Source organism: Protopterus annectens, chromosome 12.part0 (genome assembly GCF_019279795.1).
Source record: "Protopterus annectens isolate FY-2018-M chromosome 12.part0, PAN1.0, whole genome shotgun sequence".
In the NCBI taxonomy this organism is placed as follows: domain Eukaryota; kingdom Metazoa; phylum Chordata; order Ceratodontiformes; family Protopteridae; genus Protopterus; species Protopterus annectens.
The window spans coordinates 59,344,980-59,370,773 of record NC_056746.1 but is presented as its reverse complement, the minus strand read 5'-3'; the positions used below and the strand labels follow the sequence as shown (position 1 = coordinate 59,370,773).

Below are 25,794 nucleotides of genomic sequence, written 5' to 3'. Positions count from 1 at the left end.
GTGATTGTGTGGATGACAGGGTTAGGGCTAGGTAGGTGAGTTAGGGTTAGGGCGCGGGTGAGGTGACTGTGTGATAGTGACGGACCTTAGGGTTAGGGTTTGGGTTAAGATAAGTGGATAGTTAGTGGTGTATGTATAGTTTAGTGTAGGGTTAGATGTAAGAGTTTAGGTGTATGTGTGTGGATTGCTGTTTGTTTGGTGTGCTTGTGTTGTGTGTATGTGTTTTGGAACAGCAAATGTTTTCCCTAGGAAAAAAATTCGCTGTTCTATATGTTCGATGTTTTAAATTTTCGATTCATAGGGTTCGATATTAGAACACTCGAAATTTTGAAAGTTTGGTGTTCTAATATAGACCCTATCCTGTTTGGTTTCTGAAGTAAAGGCAAATACAAAAGGGCTCTGGCTGACTGAGTTTGCAGTTGCCTCCAAGCTAGGAACAGTCATTAAATTCCCAAATGAATTAGCCATCCTGCTGGAAGATTTGCCTCAAATAAGTAACTGGTGCCAAAATCATGGACTGAAACTAAATGTCAAAAAAATGCATTATTGTATCCTTTGGGAAGTCATCTACCCCAGGGAACTACTGCACTGCCAATGTACCCTGAAGAGCTTCGTATTTGTTTGGGATTTGGAAAGTTTTGTGGACAGTGAACTAACTTTTGATCATGTGTCCATTGTTTTTTAAGAAAGTCTGTCTATATTATACAGCTGATAAACAAACAGAGTAACTCTAGGTATAGGAAACCCCTTTACTGAACCCATTATTAGGCTGGTCTTTAAGTATACTGCCACCTTTGGCATGTATCTGTCCAGACACATGCAACAACTTGAACACAGAGACACCTTACTAAAAGTATACAAGGCCTAAACAATATGTCCTAAATGGACTGAATTAAAGCCCTGTCTGTATACTCAGTATTCTACAGAATGAAAATGTGACCTGTGTCTGGCGTAAAGGCATCATCCAACCTAATAGGATGGATTTACTGCAGATCAGCAAGCAAATGACATCAGAAATACAGGGATCTAAATTTCTTCTGTAATATCAACAGAAAAGTTTGGAGGGACTGGTATATCTTGTAGAGGATACTTCTGCTGTGCAATAGACAGCTCATCCACATAAAACAAAGTTTATCCCTGTCCATATTCTAGCTCAACTTGGATTTATGGATGGGGAACAGAAAATTTACCCCAGGACTACACACTATTCTACTAATGGACAGAATTAGATGCTAAATGCTTTATCCCATGCAGGAGTCCCCTTAAACTTTAAATGGTATGATCACAGTTATTCTTATTAGGGGTAATATCTAATTACTGACCAAGGAATGTGTGAGGTCAGACTGTAACCAAATGGGACAGGTTAATGTGAGGACAAAGAGGGCACTAGAATAAGCTTAAAATGTCCCAAAAGGACAACTAGCATAGTACTTACCTGTGAACCAGTAAAAGGCAAACCAGTTAGTCTCTTCAGTAGCGTGACCCAATCTTAAAAATTGTTAAGCAGCCCCCCCCCCCCCACTATGCATTGTTAAGATCAGGTCTCACACTAAGAAATGATAGTGTTGACCAGCAAACAACACTGGCAGAAGTCAAAACATCTTCATTTCTACCTGCTGTCTATTTTTACAATCTGTCTCTGACTAAATAGCACTCGCTAAGTGATTTACTGGCTTTAAAAGTCTACAGAACTTGTAAGCTAGTACTGCATGCTTTTTTCTTTCCTTCTTTTTTCTGTAGATAGTGGTACATGGAGCAGATAGATCTCCATGTACTGCCAAGAATTATGATTGGATTTTTGATCATAAACTGGAATTATAGATAAACTTACTAAGCTGGGCATTAATCCCTACGTCACTCGATGGGTTGCCAACTGGCATACTGACAGAACCCACACTGTAAAAGTAGCCGACTCAAAATCCAGGTCCAGACAAGTGACAAGTGGAGTACCTCAGGGTTCAGTCCTGGGACCACTCTTGTTTGGCATCTACTTCTCTGAAATACAGGCAAGCACTAAGGGACTCTGGCTAACAAAGTTTGCAGATGGCTGCAAACTGGGAGCCATTATTGAATCACCAAATGATGTGGATATTCGACAAAAGGGCCTTACAGAAACAGATGCTTGGTGTCAGAGCCATGGGCCCAAGCTCAATGCCAAGAAATGTATAGTTATCCCCTTTGGGAAAAACCATGTACCCATGGATTACCACATAAGTGACAGTAGACTAAACACTGAAAGTGTGATAAGGGACATAGGGACACAAGTGGACAGTGGTCTCAGCTTCTATAACCACATCACCACAACAGTCAGGAAATCTTTCTATGTGGTATACCTCATCATTAAGGGCTTTTCATCCAGAAAAAAGGAGGTCATTGTCCCACTCTACTCATCTCTCATTAGACCCATTATAAAGTACAATGCCCTGTTTGATATGTACCTCACAAGACATCTGCAACAACTGGAAAGACCACAGAAATACCTCACTAAAAGAACCAAAAAAAAGAGGTAAAGTGCCCGACAAGACCAAGAAACAACTTTAAAACAAAAACAGGCACCAATGGAGGTGAAATGAATTCAAATACTTGTAATGGAAACGACAGCTGTATTTATTCAATACATAAACGCACACATCACATGGCGTTTTCATCCACTGGACTTCATCAGATGTATCAGACTTTATCCAAGCTGTAACAAACCTATTTCTACCCCTTCCCCCTGTAATTAATTAACCAATTATGGTGGATAGTTTGATAGATTTAAGAATTTTTTTGAGAAAGAAAAACTTGGAAATTATGTTTCATGGGCAGCAAAATACTAGAGGTAACACTGAAGTTAGAAAACTTAGTACCATTAACCCACCCATGCACCCCCAGTTAAAAAAATCTGGAAATACAGATAGAAAAGGAGATTAGAGAAGAATTTAAGGAAAAATGGAAAGGTAAACCAAATCTCATGAAGGAAGAGATGGAACTTCTTAAATCATTACAAGAAAATTGTTGTATTAGGGTAATGCAACCTGACAAGGGGGGTGGGGTAGTATTGATGGACAGTATTCTTTATTCCAGTAAAATGATGAATATGTTAAATGTTACTACTAGATACGTTAGGGTATTAAGGAATGAAATCAATGTAGCTTACCGTAAAATAGATTTTGCTTTAAAAGAAATGTTGGATGATAATCTAATTAACCATGACACCTATAAATATCTTCTTGTGGAAAAACCCAGAATCCCTGCCATATTTGGGATACCCAAAGTGCACAAGAATGCGGAGGACCCCCCAATGAGACCAATAGTAGCCGCATATGGTTCCAAAACCTTGGCCAAGTTTTTAGACATCAAATTAAAGAACATATGGGTTTCCTTTAACGGAATCTTGAAAGATTCCTGGGACTTTTTAAGAAGTATTAAGGATGATATGTATTGTGATTCCATTATATTTGTTACATTGGATAGACAGGCCCTATTCAATGTGATTCCTTATTCAACAGGTTTTGAATGGTTTCAGGAGGCCATTAATAAGTAAGGACATTTGGACCATAACATTTTTTGGTACATACTGAGTTAATGGATTTGGTCTTGCAGCAAAACTTTTTATTTTTTGAAGGTGAATTTTTCAAGCAGATACAAGGGGTTGCTATGGGGGGCATGTTGTGCCCCTACATGTGCAAATATAGTACTTATGATGTAGGAGGAGAAATTTGTGCTTGAATCGGAATATGCACAGTACTGTGTATACTACAAATGTTATCTAGATGATATATATATATATATATATATATATATTTTCTGGAAGGGAGGGGAGGCCAAGTTAATGGATTTTATACAATATTTAAATATGACTACTGAATTTTTAAAATTTACCCACCATATTTCTAGAGAAGAGATGAACTTCCTGGATGTTTCCATTAAAAAGGGTAAATATTTACAGCAATGCACCTCAAGAGTATTCAGGAAGGATACCTTCTCCAACTCTTATCTATACTATAGTAGTTAACACCCATACAAACAGAAAAGAAGCATTGTTAAAGGACAATTCATCCGTAGTAGCAGGATGACATCTAGAGACGTGGACTTTGAACAGGAAAGTTGGAAGTTAAGGGACATGTTTTTAGCCAGGAAATATCCTGCACCAACGGTGGAGGAAGTGATGGTAGAGGTTAAAAATGCTAGAACCTCTAGAGTTGTTATAATTTTGGGATGTGAAAACATTGAGGTGCAGGAGGAGTGTAAGATTGAGAATACTTTTGGGGCAAATTATGTTTTGTATTATAATCAAAAGACCCCTATGATTTGAAATATTATTACACAACACTGGGAAAGGTTTGGTTGTTACTCAGAATTGGAGAATTTATTTAAAAACAGATTACAATTTACATATAAAAAAGGTAAAAACCTTAAAGAATTGTTGGAGAAGAACTACAAAGGGCCGAGTGGAAAAAAAGGTAGGGACTTATAAATGTGGAACATGTGCCCAATGCGCATATATTTTGAGACAAGATTTTTATATATTCCAGATAGACATTATACCATTAGTAGTGGTAGCTTCTCCAATTGCAATAGTGAAGGTTATATATACCTAGCTCTATGTAAAACATGTGGTGCATTTTATATTGGAAAGACCACATGCAAACTAAAAAGAAGAATATATGAACATTTGAATGCCATTAGAATAAAAGATGGCAATAATGCAGTATATAAACACACCATGACATGTGTCAGAGCAAAATTGGGGTTTTTTGTAATAGAAATGGTGCATCAGGACACTAGGGCGGGGACCTTGGGAGAATAGGATAGAAGTTAGGGAACTATATTGGCAGTTATTGCTTGAAGCCAATAGACTCCCAGGTCTTAATGAACACATTTCCATTGCCCCCATCTTAAGGATGAGGGCAGCTAAGTTGTAGGATTTATTGTATGAATTAGATTAAAAACATTTTTTCACTTGTTGTTCATATTATAACATGCTAAACATTAATATTTTGTTAAATTAATTTTAAGGACAAGCATGTGAACAAATACATTCTTCTGCAAGTTTTTCTGCAGGATGCATACATTTTTTAACATTTTTTAACATATATTTTTATTGTTTTTTTATTAAAACTCTTAGGACTATATACGAGTATTTTAAATGTATTTTAAATGTATTTATTCTAATATATGAGCTTTTTGCATTAATTTTATGCATACCAGTAAATTTTGTATGATTGTCAATCGGTTTTACGTAGAAGGATTTCATATACTTATGTATTAACAGTATATTTTTAAGTTAGAGTAAGTACTTGCTGATGTATACAGAAGGGTTACTATTTGTAACATTACATTAATTGTTTGATTCAACTACTAACTGGTTAATTAATTACAGGGGGAAGGGGTACAAATAGGTTTGTTACAGCTTGGATAAAGTTTGATACATCTGATGAAGTCCGGTGGATGAAAACGCCATGTGATGTGTGCGTTTATGTATTGAATAAATACAGCTGTCGTTTCCATTACAAGTATTTGAATTCTTCATTTCACCTCCATTGGTGCCTGTTTTTGTTTTAAACCTCACTAAAAGAATCAAAAGCCTAAAGCAGATGCCTTATGCTGACCGTCTAAAAAAATTTCAGCTATACTCTGTTGCATATCGCCTGCTCAGAGGCAATCTCTGCTTAACATACAAGGCTATGTCAAACCCAGAGCTGTTGAACATGCTACACTTAAAGAAATCCCAATCCCTCAGAGCCACATGCTCCAAGGATCTAAACCTGGTCATCACAATGAACAAAACATGCTGGAGGGATAGGTTCCTGACCCAGAGACTCCCCATACTCTGGAATAGACTGCCCATATATGTCAAGTTGAGCGCCTCTTTTGTCCTCTTCAAAAAGAACCTTGATGATTGGATGGGAGATAGGAAGCTCACCCCAGGGATCACTTCAATCGCCCTGTTAGACAGGGGACCAGGTGAGTCATAGCCAGGAAATTGTTATGACTAGGCTTGTATAGGCCCTAGGGCCGATAGCCTAGTACCAACTTATGAACCTATGAACCTATAATCTAATATTATGTGTTCTTGACATGGATGCTGAGATTCACCTAGGAGCTTCATTCTTGAAGTTAGATTCTTGGCTTCCATGTCTCAAACACATAATATAATGATACACTGATGAAGGTATTGTTTGACCTGAAAGCTCTGTTTTATTAAACACTTGTTCAGTATCAACGTTGCTTGGTTTGTTTCACACTGCATCAAGCACATAATAACGTAATAAACCAGTTATGATCAGTAACCCAGTCATAATCCTTTGTAATCAATTTGATCTACAGATCCACAGATACACTATCAGCGACTGCCTTAATCAGTGCTTGTGTATTCAATACAACATTTTAATAAGAAAATATAACCGCAGCTTTGCCAAGTATGAAGACATGCATGTTTATTTACCATTAGACATGCAAACTGTTACTTACAAAATTCCATATTTATCCTTCAGTAAATTTTCTTAAAACATCAAAGGCATATTCTTTTTCAGTTATGTAAGATAGGCTACTTTACTTAACTGTTTGTGTGAGAATTTTTCCAAACTCGATTACATCCACTTCACTAAGCCTTTCTGTTAGGTGCAGATCCTTTGCTGACATTAGAAATATTAGCTAATTCACTTCCTCTTATGGGTTATTAACCCGTGGTGTTGTTTTTACCTGCAGCACTGAGCTTTCAGTTCTTTTTCAGACTTAAAACATCAGTTCTGTTAAAGTAATCCCATTGTGCATTCTTATCTCACTAGGAACAAAACCTTTATGCATATAAACCTACATTATACCTTAAATACCATTATTTGAATTCATGTACTAATACATTTTTGTCTTTACTTACAATAATAATTTAAGAAATATTTTCTTCTAAACAGACCAAACTCATAACTCCATAATATGGTATAGATTAGATAAGAAATCTGACCCATATATGCATTTAAACATAAATGCGAATATGTAAACCTGCTCATATTGTTCCAAACGCTAACAAAAATGTACTTCAGAGACGCTTTCTTATGTTCCCTTCTGTAGTCTAACAAAAGATTTTCTCACCACATACATGCTGCAAATGCATTTTTGTGATAACAGTTAAGGCATATCTTAGAAACAATATAAAACACCTGAATGCATGAATAATTAATGAAGCATTCAGTTTTCATCTCTCATACACAATAGTTTATTATTGTTTGCCACATCTACCATATGTCAAGCTTTTCCAGCAAGTTATTTATTTCTGATCAATCTGTATTTTCCCATCAAAACATGAAGATGTTTGCTTAGATTCCAAATATCAAATGAAAATTGCTTATGCCAAATGATTTTTTTTAATTTACTTTTGTAGAGTGTATAGTTTCATAAATGGAGTAAGTTACATTGTAAGTGAGATAATTGAGCGTTTTGTATGGATAAATGCTCAGACATAAACTTTTTTCTATAGTTATGTGCTGTACTTCACTGAAAGAGCCTCTTGCATACAAAAATAAGTCTGTGCTAACATAAATGCTTTATAAATAAAAATAATGCTTAAGAAAGGGTGACATGCAGAGGGAAAACGTATGCAACATAACGAGCAAAGCTCTATGCTTCACAGAGCAACTGAGATTTAAAATTTACTGTCTTGGAAAGAAAATGGGAATGAAATGAAGGCTGTATGCACTGAGGCAACTAAAACCTTAACTGCTTTCCTTTAAATGGCGTGCTGTCTAAGTGTTTTTTTTCCCTATCTAGTACAACTAACATTTCAAAGAAAAATGCAGGTTCAGTGTGTAGGTCTACATGAAGATTTATTGAGTCCTCCGGTCTGTGTCATTATACAGCTCAACATTGAAGAAATCCTGTAGGTTTTAACAAGCAAAAGTAGAACTTAAATTTTCTTTGCATTGCAAGCAGAATGACTGTTAATACATAAGACAGCCAGGCAGAATATAAAGAGCATCTTATGACTACAACAGAACATTCCATAGGGTCTTATAAAGTAAAGAGAAATCTGTCAAAACAGACTAAAACACTAATCGATATCGTGTTTAGTGGTGTAACATTATTTAAAAAGGATGAAGAGTGGCTGCGGTGGTACAGTGGTTAGCACTGTCATCTCACAGCAAGAAGTTCTCTGGTTCGATTCTTGGCTGGGTGCCTTCTGTGAAGAGTCTGCATGCCCACCTTGTGGTCACATGGCTATCCTCTGGGTGCTCTGGTTTCCTCCCACATTCCAAAGACATGCAGTAGGTGGATTGGATACTCTAAATTGGTCATAGGTGAGAGTGTGTGTGCGAGTGAGTGGTGTGAATGAACTACTGAGGCAGGGCTAGCCTCCTGGTGGTGTAAACCATGGCTTGAGATGATTGTCACTGCAGAAGTGACACTCCGACCCCATATCGGAAAAGGGGTTGAGGATGGATGGATTCTGGGTTGGTATAGAGGTAGCATAATTATCAGAAATGACTACAGAGCCAGATTCCATTTTTGACCATATCTTGATTGATTTAGTTTTCTATTTTAACATAAGTTTCTCTAGTACTGTAGTATACTTTCATTATACAAATAAAGTATGCTAAGCAGGATTAACATGTTATACATCTATTGGTGTTTAACTTTAAAATGAATACATAGCATCCTTTCCATATTTGCCAGAGCTAGACAAGAAAGCCATTTCAACTGCAAAGCTTGAATTCTGATATGCACTATGTCAGTGCATTTTTCTGTGAATTTGAGCTTATGCACAGCATTACATAATGCCCTGTGTCCACAGACAGATAATATAACAGAGTCTCTGCCAAAAATATTGTGGTGTCTAACATAGGAGGTTCATGTATTCAAATATATTCCAGGAAAACAACATAAACATACAATGCAGTGTACTGGAACCATTGTGTTATATTGTCATATATGTTACATGCACTATTTATATATCTCATTGTTCTATATAATGAGCTACAGGATCTGTGGCATTCAGAATTAAATAAAATGCAGAGCAAACATTCCACCATTGTAAGTGTCATTCTCCATGGACACACACACACACACACACACACACACACACACACACACACACACACACACACACACACACACACACACACACACACACACACACACACAGAGAAACACAGAGCCAGCCTTTGGTCAACTTGTGCCTTAGGCAAAAGATCCCCACAGCCTCCCCAACACCAGCTGGTGTCCCCATCCTGGTCTACCTATACCAGCCAGATTACTAGAAAAGTGCTCTGCTAGAGGCCTGCTAGAGCGGTGCCCTAGGCGGCCTATGCTTAAGGCCGGCTATGCACACACATAATTTGACCAATTTCTAAGAAAAAAAAAAATATTTGGTGACTAAATGTTCAATTGACGATATTTTCATTTTCTTTCTGTTAAGTTGTTAACATTTCGATATAATCCAGATGTGTTGCTGCAAGGATCACTTATAAGGTGTCCGAATTGCCTTAACTAGATTGCTCAGGTGTTGGACCTGATATTGTTAATTCTGTTTATGCCAGAACATTGTGTTTTCAGAAACTTGAACTTCAAATGGTTGAGACCAAATGTTTGAGTTTTCAAAAACTCGAATGAAAAAGAAAACAATAAAAGTGTAAATATTTACAGTGAGACAATCATCTTGCACCCCGTATGGGGGGATGTATCCCCCTTCATATTGTATATACCCACTATGAGATCACACTACAGTGGGGAAAAGGGTAAATTCCCCAATCCCCACTGTGCTGCAATCTCTATACGAATATTTTGAGTTTTCAGAAAGTCAAACATAGGGTCTTGATCATCGACACAAACCTGTTAAATGTACACATCGGATATAAAATGAAAGTTGGCTTATGTAGTCCCAAACAACCCAAACATAGGAACTGCAGTATGAGATAGAAGGGAAAGTCTCAGGTGGGCTTCAAACAAGCAGGCTGAGGGGATTATGAATCAGCATCTGAGGTTTAATGCAAAGAAATGCAAACTTGTTTAGTTAAGGCACAGCCATATGAGAATATGACACTAGAGTGTAACGAAGATGCTGTAACAGACTAGAGAGGAAAATGATGTTAAGGTTTCTATGCCTTGCAACTGGAATCTTCCAGAACAATGTATGATGGCACTGCAAGAATCAAGCAAGTTTTGAGCCAATTAACTGTGAGGTCTAGTTTTAATCTTATTCTTTTATAAGGCACTGGCAAGGGTGAGCTTTTTTTATTATTTATTTTATTTTATTTAACATTTATTAACCAGGAAAGTCTGACTTGGAACAAAGCCAATTTTCAGTGGAAGAGTGGGGAGAAATGCTGCAGATGCATGTCTTTTTAACATGGGAGGAAACTGGAGCACCCACAGTAAACTCACACGAATGCAGGGAGGGCATGCAGACTCCATACAGAGGGCATCCCAGCCAAGAACTGAACTGGAGAACCTCTTGCTGTGAGGCTATAGCACTACCAGTGCACCACTGTGCCAGCCATTATATCCTTTTGAGGATTATGTTTATTTCTGGAGAACTTATGGGGAGTATGGAGGCAGGGTGAGTCCACAAAGAAGGGCACATAAAATTATCAAAGTGTAGCGTAAGCTCATCTATCTCTGAATTCTAAGTAAATATAATTTGTTTAATTAAAAAAAGAACAAAGCAGCTATGCAATAGTTGCATCGGGCTACTACAGACATGATAGAGGTGGTAAAAATCAGTGAAATGCATGAGAAGAGTGGACCCAGTGGTGGGAGAGCTGGCTACTCAGATGGACAGTAATATGAACTTTGTCCACGGCAGTGAGGAATTCCTTCTATGTGACTCAGCTTATAAGTAAGTGGATGGCATCCAGATCTAAGGATGTCATTGTATCAATGTATTTAACCCTAATCAGAATAATAATCAAATACAGTGCACCCTTTGATATGTACCTCGCTAGGCTCCTGCAACAGTTAGAGCATCGTCAGACATTTCCCAAGAGAAAAAAATAAAGGGTAAAACCAACATGTCATATGCGGACTGAATAAAAACCTTATCACTGTATTCAGTTTCCTACTGACTGCTGATGGGTGATCTGTGCAGTCTCTGACCCATCTCTTTTGAAAATGTTGCATATTCACAAAACTAACTTCATGAAGTTACCTGTTCCTAAGATCTAATTCTGATCTCTAACATGAATAGATCATGCTGGAGAGACAGATATGTTTCCTAGAGACGGCTCCTCCTCAGGAATAGGGTACCTATTCACATGAAGTAGAGACCTTCCTTGACCATCTTCAAGTGCAGTCTGGACCGATGGATGGGAAATCGCAAACTCACTCCTGGGGTGGTGCCAATGTTCCTTATGGATAGAGGGAGTCTGTAAAAATTGTCAAATCCCTGCTTGCTGACCTTTGTTATTTTCACCTAAGGATAGAAATGTGGGTAAAATCTGATTAAATCGACTAGGCTTGTAAGGGTACTAGAGCTGTTAGCCCAGTAATCTCCCATGGATCTATGAACCTATGCAAAAAAACAAACAAAAACCGTTTTGAGGCATTTTTTAAATATTAAGGACTGGGACTGGAGTGATACTAGGAAGTTATTATTAGGGAATGTCAGTGTAGAACTCAAGTGTTCATTTTGACATGTGAAAGAAGCTTGTGTTTACTTACATCATCACCCTCCTATGTTCTTATACTCAAAAGTGACCCTAACATGTGATAGTAAAAAAAAAAAAAAAGACCAAATCTTTCATTCACATTTAAAAATTGTTAGCCAGGAAAACTAATTTAACAGGTCAGTGCAGACTCTAGTAAATTTTCTTCTGCAAAGAGACAATTTTCCTTGCATAGAGTACTTACACCATTTGTCAGTAAGGAAAGGCTGTTAGAACAGTTCAGAATGTCATGACTAGCTCCCCTTAATGCATAAATCATGGAAGAGAGGGGGGTATCTTATCAGTACCAATAGAATTCTTCTACTTGAGTTCAGGTAGACGCCTATTGGGAAAGGTTGGAGCAGAGAATGATTTACATCACCCTCACCTATGGTTTTGATACAATTGGCCACCTCATTCTACTGTGCCATCTTCTTAACATTAGATTCAGCCTACAAGCCTTTCACTGGTTCAAGAATTTCCTGACTGGCAGAGCATTTAAAAGAAAATGTTATTTATTTATTTTATTTTATTTAACATTTGTTTACCAGGAAATTCTGACTTGGAACAAAGCCAATTTTCAGCAGAGACACAGGGAGTAATGCTCCAGACAAGTCTTTGAAATGTGGGAGGAAACTGGAGCACCTGGAGGATACCCAAACGAATGCAGAGAGGACATGCCGACTCTGCACAGAAGGCACTCCAGCTGAGAATTCAACTGGAGAACCTCTTACTGTGAGGTGACAATGCTACTGCTTCACCACTGCGCCATCCTGCCAAAAATAGACTTGTCCCTCTCTCAACCTGCCTCTGTCACATCAGATTCCACACCCACTACTCTTTTTTACCATTATTAGTAAGCTACCCCTTGACATACTATGTCTTCAACTACTCATATCTGCAGGTGACATGGTAATATTCAGATGTAGTCTCTCACACCAGGAAATACAAATCCATCTCCAAACTGACTTCTTTAAAATAAACAATTGGATTAACAACAACAAAATTAATTCTCAAAAAGGAAAACACAATGTTTATGAAATTTGGAACCACAAAAATGTTAACAAGATATCTATCCACCTTTAACATAACTGATTACTGTAATATCCTTCTTGAAACAATCTCATCTTCCAAATACCTAGGATTAGACTCAACAATACCTCAGCTTTGAAGATAATGCTCATAAGGTTTGATCCAAAACAAACATTCAACTTTTCTGGACACACAAAATCTCACAAGACAGTCATATGGAAGGATATTCTATTAGCTCAGCTTGAATATGGATATTTCTCTGTCTGCATTCTCCTCACATTTGCTTTTTCCTCAGAGAAAAATGCCAGAACATTTCAAACAGTGTCCAGTAAAATCTGCCATTACATTGGCACTGCCACATTCCATCAATGGGCAAATTTGCTTCAAGTCAAAGCTAGTGTTAGGCTTTTCTTAGGTACCGTGCTACTCAATGGGAGGGGGCACGCCATCCCCACTAGCAATAAGACTCATCAATAACCACATTAGTCTACAATCTCTCAAATGAGTTAAGTCTTGGCCCAAATCTACAACCATCTAGAACAAAATTAAACTCATCCATCCATCCATAGCTTCTCTTTCTTGGCACCAAAACTGTGGCAGTCCCTCTCTCCAAAATCACCAAACTCCTCAGATTATGCCTAGATCCAACCCTAACTTAAACAGCTCCTTCAAAATTAAAATAAATACCTCTACTCAATGCATATTACTAGACTCCCTCCCTGGACAACTCACATCTACTACTCCGTTACAATCTGCAACCCGCTAGGCTGTAAGTTTGTTCATACCATACTCCAGGACTATCTACTTCAGCTTCTTTCTCTATATAAATTTCAAATTGCTTCTAACATGTACACCTTACTCAGTAGAGACAGGAAATCTTTATACACAAAATGATTTTATTAAATTTAAATAACATTGTGTTACTATGAAAATTTGTGAACAATTTATTTGACTCAGTTTATCACTGTCTTGCTACACCTAAAAGTTAACTATTAATAGGCTGAGTGTCTTTCAGTACTGATGAGTGTTCTATCCCAGATAAATATAAATCAATAAACTGCACATACTAAGATCAGGGTTGCTGTAAGTTAATTTACATTACTGTAAGTGCGGAAGGATTTGTAGAAGACCCTGCCTTTCTATACTATGGGATAATAGTCGATTCAGGCAGCAAAATTTGAGGAAGGTAAAAAAGGAATAGCAGTGTAAAGGGTTCCTCTTTAAGGGCTAACCTTTTTACATAAGTAGTTAGGAGAGAGTCATTCAATTACTTTGCTCACCCTGTTTTTATTTTCTTATATTTTCCACACTGTATTGTTGTTTTTAATTAATTTTATGCAAGCATTTACGTACTATAGTTTTGATTGCTTTATTTTTTCATCAAGTCATAGAGAAGTAAAACAATGTCTGGTAAACTATGAATGCTCTTTTTGACATAGATTGTTGGTGTTACTTTCAGTGGTGATTTTTATTTAATACATTGGAGGTACAGATGAAAATCTGAACTATGAATGTCATTGTTATGTGGCCTATGTGGGTGATAAGACCTAAATGTACTTTCATTTTTGACAGACACAAGAAGTTACCGTGTGAAATAAAATGTATCAAATTCCTATACTGTATCACAGAAAATTGCTTTCAACTGAGGAAAGTATTTACAAAAATCAGTTTCCTTTTTTAGAGCATGTAAGTTTGACATCTAAGAATGTTTCTAGAGTTAAATGAGATTTGTTTTATTTCTATATTTTGAAGATGATTAATTTATTAAAAAGATTTTCCGTCTTCATTGCATAGAAAATAGCACAAATGGACTATAGCATACTTCTGAAATATCAGGGTACCTTTTATCAGTTCAAGGCATACACTTAAATGTAGTCACTTAAGTGCATTTTAAACTGTGTTACGTTATATACACATTGTGTCCCATCTTGCAGCAACCAATGACCAGTTTGCTGAAGTGTATTCTGCCTCTCTGTATCAGCCTAACTGTGTAAGTTTAAAAGCAAGCCTTGAGGGAGTGGCTTGTATTGCTTAATGGAAGAAGGCAGACAAAAAAATAAAAAAAAATTGAAGAAATCCCATCTGGACTGAGTTAAGAATGGAGTCAGATGTTGAGAAGGAGGTCAGAAAAGCTTGCATCGCTCCCCCTCCCTTTCCGCTCTTTCACCAGTATCATGCACTCTTTGCCTGCACACACCACACTCTGAGCACGCCCTTATCCATAATTGATGCTTGCTTTAGGCAGATGCTACAAGGCCCAAGACAAGAACAGCTGTTAATTTTATGGAGGAAAAGGGGAATAAGATGGTACAGCAGGTATTTTTGTCAATTTTCTTTCTTAAACATAAAGTATTAGCTTGGTAAAGTAGAGCTTATATGCAGATGTGCTGAGTGCAGTGTTTCTAGTGTGCATACCTTTTTGCTTAAGTCATGGTTATGTAGTTATGAATTTTAATTCTGCTTTGTGATTCAGATTGAGGCTGTTTCATAAAGAGCAGTTTATCAGAATCATTTTTTCTCTTTGCTAAGTAGTTTTGCCATCATTTCGTCCTCTTGGTTTAGTGCTGTCAAGAAAGAGGTACACAACATATGTCCCACGAGAGCAATGCTAAGTATGTGCATGCTGTGGTACGCTATGCAAAACACGGGAGAAGAATATTGTCTTAGCAGCTCCCAGCTGTCTCCAGACAGGAAACAAACATTTATATTCCCCAATATACATATTATCAGTAAATGCATACTGTGTACAAGTTTTCTTTAAAAGCTTTACTTCTACCATTACCAAACTGGAGTATCTGTATTATTTTGTTTCCATCTGTGCTTATAGCAAAAGGCTTTGTAATTACAGCTATATGAAATTATTATGACAGAAAGCATACATTTAAACAATGCATTGAAGCTTTAGGTTTATCTGTTAAAGTTAGAAAAAAATGCTTTATTTGGAAGATGTAAATATGAACTGCAGTATCTGTATAAAATATATTCATAAACATTTTCCGGTATGCACAGTGATTTTTAACAAGTATTAAGTTATAGAACTCTATTTTTCTTTTTCTTTCTTTTTTTTTTTCTGGTTTTGCCTGCCTGCTGAAAGCAAAATAAGCATTCTTATGCAGTGCCACGTAAAGCATATTTTGGAGCTGAAATGTGGTTTTCATTAGATTTCAGGCCAAAGCATTTAGCAAAGCCTGACTGTCTGCCATCCTTTGTTCTTCTTTCAGTTGCCAGCAACTACTTTATAAGGGATTCCAAATCTCAGAGTAGCTTAACACATCTAATGACTGAAATATAACAGTTCCAGCAGCGTTAAGGAACTGAGATTTCCCACCATGCATGCTGTTTTAGCAGTTGCACTGTAAGTGACTAGGGTGTGAGTGCGTTCCTTTACAGCTTTGTTAAAAAATGCAATAGAAAATACTGTTTTTTTTTAAATTAAATATTAGCAGTAATTATCTGTAAGTGTGGACATTAGGAATATTAATTGGCTGCTTGTATAATTGCTAGTAGTGCTAATGAGAAGCAGTGGGGTCCCAATTAACATCTGTTAGAGCTCATGGGAGGCGGCGAGAAAATTCTTAGATCAACTACACCTGGACATAAGCCACAGATCTAATTTGGAATAATTATTTATGCTTCTTTTTAATTAACAAATTGAAAGTATTCCATATAAATGTGCTCAGTAACCTGTATTTTTTTTTTCATTTTTATTTCCTTTTTGATTTGTTTTCTTTCTATTTTTTTCTTAAATCATGGAGTAATACGTGCCTTACTGAAATGGGCCTTTGTTTACTTGGTAATGAAAATCTGAGATAAATCTCATTTTTCTGATGTAATCATATGTCATCCATTGCAAATGTGTCCTGCCTCACTGGAGAAGGAGAGAACTTTCAGAATGAGTACAACAAACACAGGCTTATTTTGAGGTACATTGTTGCTATTAATGCAGGAGCAGTGTGACCCAGTTTATGTAATCCACATAATTACCAGTGTTTGAACAAGACACTATATTTTTACCATATATGTATATTATGCTGAGTAAACAGTTATTGACAATCATATGAATTCATCTTTGTTTTATATTGAAACTGTAGAGAAAAAACACTAATGGCAAGGCAGTAAGTAAGATCAAAGGTGGTTTGACATACTGTAAATATTTCTGCTTATATATGTCTTATATTGGGTTGCATTTACTTAATGGAAGACACAGACTATATGCTGATGAGACAGATTTTTAATTCATTTTTAATAATTTATAAGACTTCCATCCCTGCTTTCCCCTTCACCTGTTCACCACCTGCCATATGCCCCTTTGACTGCATCTGCAAATTCCCTCTCCAAAATCCACCACTAGAGATCATCGCATTAGTCTGCAGCCTGTACTATTTTATTTTATTTTTTTTTATTTATTTTACATTTGTTAACCAGGATAGTCCGACTGGACACAGGTCCATTTTCAGCGGTGGCCCGGGGAGAAAAGCTCCACATGTGGATAGTTACATAAGAGTTAAACAGTAGCAGTTTTTTACAGTCACATATAGATACCAGTACAGAATTATAGGATTATATGCCTACTTGGAATACATACATACTTAAACTTAACATTGTAGTTTTCTTGTTCGAACTTAGACATTTTTAGTGGTACAAGGCTGAAAAAGGTAGCATGTCATTCAGTAGTACAATACATATGAGAATGAGACTAAGTCTGAAACATCGACTATTTTACAGATAGCCAGGTAGTGAAGAGAGATTCAGTAGTACAATACATATGAGAATGAGAGCAAGTCTGAAACACTGACTATTTTACAGATAGCCAGGTAGTGAAGAGAGTGGTGAGCTGGTTAGTCAGGTTTGGTACAGGGGCACAGCCGGTGACTTTTTATGAATTTTTTGAGAGATGTTTTAAATTGGTTAATAGTCTGGTTTGCTGTAAGTTCGGCAGGGAGCCGATTGTAGATTGTTCCAACAGAGTTACAGAGTTGCAAAACAATAAGTCACCTGCTGAGATTTTAGATTTAACAGTTTGTGCCAGTATTTTGTCAGAAGACTGGAGAGTTTTAAACTGTTCCAGTTTAATGGAAAAGTAGGTCCTTACAGTCTGTTGGCTGAGCATATCACACCCCTCTATCATTCATATTCACGATTATCCCATCACATCTCTCTATAATTTCCTTGTATGATCGTGTGATGTTCACCTTTCCATGATTGCTTCTTTAGTGAGAGGAGCTCCAGATGCTGTAATCTTCCTTCTCATATATCATACCATTCTGATGGCTTTCTTTTATACTAATTCTAGTATCCTAATTGAAATCCTTCCTCATCTACAGTTACCAAAACTGCACATGATGCTTAGGATGTGGACTGAATGGGGACAGGTGGGAACACATGGTGCTTAGGATGTGGACTGAATGGGGACAGGTGGGAACACATGGTGCTTAGGATGTGGACTGAACGGAGACAGGTAGGAAAGGAGCAGGACTGCTTTATATCTGATATATCTCGTTTTGAGTTGCTGCTTCATCTTTCTCACTCTGATCCTGATAGTCCAGTCCTGATGTTATTAACTGCCAGATATCATTTCCATATTTTTTTCCATGTCTTGTACTTCCAACAGCTTATAGGCTACATGTGGGTTGTTGTTATCCAGATGTAGAACTTTGTAGTGGCCGGCAATGCACTTCACCCACCACAGTTCTGATCACTTGACTGGGCTTTCAAAATATTTCTGCAGACCCTTCCACCCATTGTCCACTGTCACCTTACCACCCAGCTGTCCAGAATTTATACCTTTGGTCTGTTCCTCATAAAATCTGTGTATTTCTGACAATCATATTAAAGGCCTTGTTAAACTTCTACAAGACTTACAACCTTGTACTTTAATTTAATTAGTGGTTCAGGCATCTAAGATTCTAGCAAGGGAGGAAGCACACATGCCCATCTTGGGGATAGAGGGTGTACATATGGGCCTAAATTGTGATTGATCTATTGAACTGGGGACAAGCTGGTTGGCATCTGTAAGGAAGGTAGGGCATTGCCTGAGTCACCATGGAATGGTATGCTATGCGTGACATCCTTTTGAAAATATGTGTATGATAGTAGGGGGAGGGATCTAGGTCATAGGAAAAAAATTATGTAATGCTGAAAATGGTCAGAGAAAATCCTAGGGAGGTGGTCATGTTTGATAGACCCAAAAAATGAGGAGAGGCAGTTAGGTTCAGATGTTGGTCAGTTATGAGTCCTCCCCCTCAAAAAAAAGACTTCAGCAAGATAGTATCTAGTGGTTCTCTAGTGTCATGTTCTGTGATTTAAATTATTATTTTACTTGTCTTTGTTTCATCTGTATGTAACATTTTATTTTATACGGACAATAACTTGTATTGTTTTCTTAATTTTACTCTTACATTTGTTTCTTCAGATGTCATCTGCTTTGTTAAGTGAAAAAAACACTATAATAAAAAGTGTGTTATTTGTACTGCATTTCGTAACTCTGTTGTACATATAGATCAGGTCTGACTAACATTTCCTTTTCTTCCTGAGTATTGATGCCGCGGAGGAAAGCAAACAGCATTGGCTCTAGATTTTGTACCTGATTTTTCCTTTTGGCTCTGTTTTGGTTAACAGGCAGATATCAGTACGTGTTTCCGTGGTATTCTGCAGTTTTCGTGGTATTCTGCTTACATAAGAGTTCACTACTTCCGGTCCTCAGATACTATTAATCACTTTGTTCAGGTGCTCTGACTGCATACCTGCCCTGTTTATGAGAAACTAAAAGGCAGTTTGTCTGCTCTTTGAATACTGTGCTTCTAAAAGCAGCTATTTCCCTCTCTGTTTCCTTCATCTACATCTTAATGCCACCCTGTTGCACTCTTCACTTCTCCAGTCCACTGTCCCATCCACCAAAGTTCCCATTCATTACTTTCTTTATGAAGATGTAAGCAAAGTATTCCGCGAGTCTAAAGTGATCTCATTGTCGTCTTTAATCACTATGTCATCATAAATCTGCGATGTAAGCAAAGTATTCCGCGAGTCTAAAGTGATCTCATTGTCGTCTTTAATCACTATGTCATCATAAATCTGTGATGTAAGCAAAGTATTTCGTGAGTCTAAAGTGATCTCATTGTCATCTTTAATCACTATGTCATCATAAATCTGCATGGACTAATCTGTCCCTCACTTCTGTCTTTTTGTGTCATTCCTAAAATTGCCTTTATTCACTTTCTTCACCTTCTTTGCCAGCTCCCTGTCAACTTTCATCTTCTCTGGGCTCACTTTTTAAGAACCTTTCTTCTTCGTCTGCTTGCACCCTACTGCTAGTTCTCTCTCAGCTACCATCTTTGTCTCTTCTCCTTTTCATGCAACTCACCTTGCCTTACTCTCTTGAGGCTTCTACATCTTTCCACTCCCCCATTCTATTTTCTGCACACCCTGTCCACATTTCTCGGCTGTCTAGATTTTCACAAAATGTTCAGATTTTTGTCTCGTATTGTTATCCGTTCCTCATAAATGTGTTTTTTTCTGACAAATCACTGAGGATAGCGGTTACTACATGCATTTTTCTGCATTTTTTTGTGTTTTGCACTTTAAAAGTTGTTTTTGCCTTGTTTAATTGTTGTAGGCTACACACTCAAGTGTGCTAGCCGATCTAAAGCATTTACTGTATTCCTGTGCCTAGTTCTGTTGTATAAGTGAAAAAAAGAAAAAAAAAATATCCTTGCTTCCCGCCTTTTCTGAACTAGAATAGTCCAGTTTTCAGGTCTTGCTGAATTGTAGGCTGTGTCATAGTTCCTGTGTTGCCCATATCCTTACTTTGATAGGAGGAAGCTTCTTTGTTCACCAGTGAGAGTGGGGAGTTCTGAGCAACCTATCTGTCCCTGGAGGAGTGGTCTCAGCCCAGTAACTAGTAGCGTATTGGCCGTTTTGGGCCATTTCCTATGTCTTTCAAACTCCCTGTCTTAAAACCCTCTTTAGTGCGGTTTTGCACCATTTTGCGCATTGCGCAACGTCACGGACGTTTGAACAGTTTTTAACAATTCCCGGCTCCACAAAGTCTGCTCTTCAATTTTTCCCTTCGAACTAGTCAAACTCTCAAAGTAAGCACTCAATCTTCTTTATACAGTCCAGCACTTGCTCAAATTTCTCAGTAAGCATTAACAAACTTTAGCACTACACCCCCTTATACTATCCAAAAGTACAAGGTCCCCTATTCGTCTATTCCGAACAATCAATAAACCAGTTCTTTAAACTATCCAGGCATGTCCAAAGTGCAGTTTCAGGTATACTCTCCAGTCCAGTTGGTAAATCTGGGAATCTTGAGGCAATGTTACAATTGTCTTATGTACACAGACAACCCTCTCCTTCTTCCAACAAACTCAAATATTTGTGAGAGATGCAACTATATAGCCAAACTGAGGCCGAGCTCTCTCAACCCAAGACTGGCACAGTCAGTCAGGAACCACTCGCACCACACAACCAGTCTTACATAGACCAAATGTACCAGCAAACAAGACACATAAACTCACAAAAACATACTCGAGCATCTAAATAAAAATCTGCCAAAGCAGCAGAGACTGCCAAAGCAGACATCCAAGCAACCGCTAACCCACATCAACTTTCTCGTATCACATACTTCACGAAGTCAGTGTACCACACAGTTGCAACCCCTAAGGCTAAATAACACACCTAATACACTAGTAATTGGAGACTCTATTGTCAGGCACCACTGATGTCCCATTCACCAGACTGATCAAGGAGAAGGTCACTGTAAGCTGCCTGTTGGGAGCCAGGATCCGCCACATAACACAGGCACTCAAGTCATTCCACAGCAGGTACAAATATGACACTGTCATTGTCTATGTTGGTGTGAATGACCTGAGACATACCTCCCTGGACTACATGAGAAGAGACATGGAGGAGCTTTCTGATCATGTAGCCCAGGCCAGTATGACCCTGACCCTGAGTAGCATATTGCCCTCACCAAGAATGATTCTGCAGTATAAAGACAAAATTATCAATTTTAACAATTGGCTAAGCTATTGGTGTCATTCAAAGAGGATCCAGTGTCTGTCAGGTGGGATGACATGCTCGACAAGCCATGTTGCTTCACCAGGGACGGCTTGCACCTGTCACCCTTAGGCTTTCAAATACTGGCTAAGGCTCTTGCCACCCCCATAGTGCCTTTTTTAGGCAGGCTCAAAAGACAAACCCACCTCCATAGACAAAGCCAAAAACAAAGAGTAATGCTACTCAACGCCAGAAGTCTAAACCTCACGATGCACGCACTCGAGGCACTCCTCAGTATGGAGAAAATTGATATCTGTGCAATAACAGAAACCTGGTTCAAGGCTCCAGAGAGCACCAAAGCACTACCAGGATTCAACTCATATCATTCCTTTTGGCCCCAGAACTTGGACCGGAATACTAAAGGTGGGGGAGTATCCATTTTCATCAAGGATACCCACACCTCCAGGTTAGTGGCTCTGCACGAGGCAGCGGAGACCATCCATGTGCAACTAACAGTAGGTAAAACTGCTTTTCAGTTCATAGCCTGCTGCAGATCACCCACCTTGTCTCAGGATCCCCACTTGCCATTCCTGAGAAAATTGGAGAATATGAAGGTCTTACCAAACACCATGATATTGGGGGATTTCAACTACCCAAACATTGACTGGGAAAACTACTCAAGTCCCAACTCTTTTTCCCAATAGTTCATGAGTTTATAAACTCAAATGCCATGGAACAACTGGTCACCACTCCAACAAGAGGGGGCAACATATTGGACTTGGTCATCACCAACATGGGGGCTCAATGTTCCATACCAGAGGTAAATACCTTATTGGTAAGATCAGACCATAAACTTATCACAATGGACATCCACATCCTGACCCCACCCCCAGCCAAGGAAACCACTGTGAAACATTTCTCAAAAGCAAACTTCACACTTCTCAAGACCAAGGTGGAAAGTTTCAAAGCCCCTGGGCTAATGGAAAATGCTGCCCAAACCACAGACTCCTTTACAAATGCACTCTATGAGTACCTACAGGAATGCATGAATCGTGCCATCCCAAGTAAAACCAAGACTCACTCCTCCAAAAACAGGAGACCAGTCTGGTGGGCCCCAGCCATAAATAAGCTATACAACAGAAGGAGGAAACTATTACATGACAAGGCAAAATCCCAAAAAGGGAAGGCATCCTTGATCAGTACTAGCAAGAAACTTCGATCCCTCATAAAATCATCAAAGGTCAGCTCCAAAAGAAAAATCGCCAAAGACTCCAAAGATAATCACAAGGTGTTCTTTAGCTACGTCAAGAATCTGGGTGGCAGCACTCAGATCTGCTCTGAGCTGGTGCAAAATGGCACAAAATACACTGAACCCACAGACATTGCCAACATCCTAGTGGACAGGTTCAGTGCAAACTTCACCCCCTTCCCCCCCGAAAGGGCCTGTGTCTATCCCAGAAGAATGCAGTCCCCCAGACATCACAGACACTCAGGTGAAAGCAGCCCTCTCCAAAGTAAAAAACACAGCATCAGTGGGACCGGATGGTATCCTGGGCTGCGTCTTACATGAGCTCCAAAATGAACTAAACCCTCACATGAATTCACTGTTCCAACTCAGCCTTACCACAGGTTATGTACCCAAAGAATGGCGTACAGCAACAGTGATCCCGCTCCACAAAGGTGGTGTCACAATGGATCCTGGGAACTATCGCCCTATAAGCCTGACTAGCCTGGTCTGCAAGGCTATGGAGCGCATCATCATGGATCTCATAAACAAAGACATTGGGAACCTCCAAACACTGGACTCCACCCAATTCGGCTTTGTTAACGGCAGATCTTGCCTCTTAAACTTAGTTGATTTCTTCTAAACAGTTACCAAAGCCTTAGATAAGGGAAAGGTAGTCCACACAGCCTACCTAGACCTTGCAAAGGCCTTCGACACAATACCCCACTCTGGTATCATAAATAAGCTTACCAGCTTGAATATCAACCCATATGTCACAAGATGGGTTGCAAACTGGCTCAGGGATAGAACTCACATGGTCAGAGTCGCGGGTGCCATGTCCGACTCTAAACCAGTTACAAGTGGCGTCCCACAGGGATCAGTCCTAGGACCCCTCTTGTTCAGTATATACTTCTCTGAGGTACAGGCAAACAAGGGAGGACTGTGGCTGACCAAGTACGCAGATGAATGCAAACTGGGAGCCATAATAGACTCTCCGGCTGACACAAGCATCCTCCAGAAGGGCCTTACGGAGACTGATACCTGCTGTCAGAACCGTGGCCTCAAGCTAAATGTAAGAAAATGCATAGTCATCCCCACTGGGAAAAACAAAGTGCCCACAAACTACCATATAGGAGGTAATCCACTAATTACGGAAGAAGTAATTAGGGATCTGGGGACCCAAGTAGATAGTAACCTCTCCTTTGACAATCACATTGCAAAAGTGGTTAGAAAAACCTTCTATATAGCCCACCTAATCACAAAAGGGTTCACATCTAGATCAAGAGAGGTCATTGTGCCCCTCTACTCATCGCTCATCAGGCCCATAATTGAGTACAATGCCCCATTTGGGATGTACCTTACCCGACACCTGCAACAGCTGGAGAGACCTCAAAAATACCTCACCAAGAGGATTGTGGGCTGCAAACAGATGCCCTATGCAGCTCGACTAAAGAAACTCCAGTTCTACTCAGTTGCTTACCGCCTACTCAGAGGTTATCTCTGCCTGACATACAAGGCCATGTCTAACCCGGAATTGTTGGACATGCTCCACCTCAAGGAAACCAGATCCATTACAGCTACACACTCCAGGGATTAAAACCTTAGCACAACAATAAATAGGACATGCTGGAGGGATAGATTCATATCCCAAAGGCTTCCCGTGCTCTGGATTAGTGTCCCAGTCCATATTATGCAGAGCCCCTCACTGACCCTCTTCAAGAAGAATCTTGATGAGTGGATGGGAAATCGTAAATTTTCTCCTGGGATCACTTCCATGGCCCTGCTGGACAGAGGCTCAGGAATCTAGTCTAAAAGGGAGGCAAAAGCCAACACATTCTGGCTTGGCTTATAAATGCCCTAGGGCAGATAGCCTAGTACCTACCTATGAACCTATGAACTAAATAATGGCATTCACTTCAGTTTCAGACTTCATATCTTTCAGAAAATGCATGCTAACACACATCGAGTGGTGTTTTATCTCAATTCTGACCATGCATCTGGTGCCTTCTGTTTCATACTTGCCTTTCTTCTCACTCCTGTAAAAACAATGGCTAGGCACCTCAGTGCTACACCACTTGGTATCAGCGGCACATTCTCTGTGATACTTGAGATGTTCACCTGACTTTCCTACTGCATCATTGTTTTCAGGTCAGCCATGTTTCTATCCTGGCTGCTTGCTTCATATATTTTGTATTTCTTCCTTCTGTCTATTGGATACCTATCGCTTTCTTCTCTGACACCTCCTCCCCCTTCCATTTTATTTTAAAGCTATAATGGTTGAGATCCTACAATGCGCTGAGAATCTTTGTCCCTTCTGGGCTATGATGAAATGTGTCCCCGTATAAATCTGTCATCTGCTAAATTTCTGTTCATTCTCCTGACATGCCCAATGCCTTCTCCCTTTTCCACTGCTGTAGCCAGTTGTCAGGCTTCATAATTCACTTTTTTCTCAGTGCGCTGGCAGGTGTCAGAAATAAATTCATGAAAATGCTACCACTGGATTACTATCGTGGCATTTATTTGCAAACTCACTATTTCAACTTCCAACCAACTCAACTATCTTCCATGTCAGGGTATTGCTGCCTTCCTGCACTGCACCATGTATACAATACCCCTTGTAGACCACCTTTACTTACTAAGTACAACCCCCTGAAGAACAGTTTCACTGTAAAGAAATTGTTTCTGTCTTCATTACCCAGACTCTTAATTTCTGTGGTTATTGAGCCTCCAATAAACATTTTCTCTTTCAGCATAATGGCTCAAACAACAGTCATTTCATACCCAGTCCCTCTCTTATCTACACCCTACTACCCTAGATTTTGACTGTCACTACTCCCCACACTGTCTGTGCTTCTTGCATCACTCCTTGTTGCTATGCTAATCACAATTTCTTCCCCAATTCTTTCTTTTACCTACTGTCTT

At 38.8% G+C, this 25,794-nt stretch overlaps 1 protein-coding gene across 11 annotated transcripts in view; it reads left to right on the top strand.

Moving 5' to 3' along the window:
* Positions 1 to 25,794, top strand: part of RBFOX1 (RNA binding fox-1 homolog 1) — a 1,735,725-nt gene that overhangs the window by 1,088,308 nt on the left and 621,623 nt on the right. Inside the window, exon 1 of one of the 11 annotated variants that reach the window (XM_044089087.1) lies at positions 14,821 to 14,966. The exons of the other annotated variants lie outside the window; for them this stretch is intronic. Within the exon in view, the coding sequence (XP_043945022.1) occupies positions 14,934 to 14,966 (33 nt within the window). The 5' untranslated portion in view covers positions 14,821 to 14,933. Of the gene's footprint in view, positions 1 to 14,820; positions 14,967 to 25,794 lie in introns of those variants that run through there. 11 annotated transcript variants of the gene reach the window in all.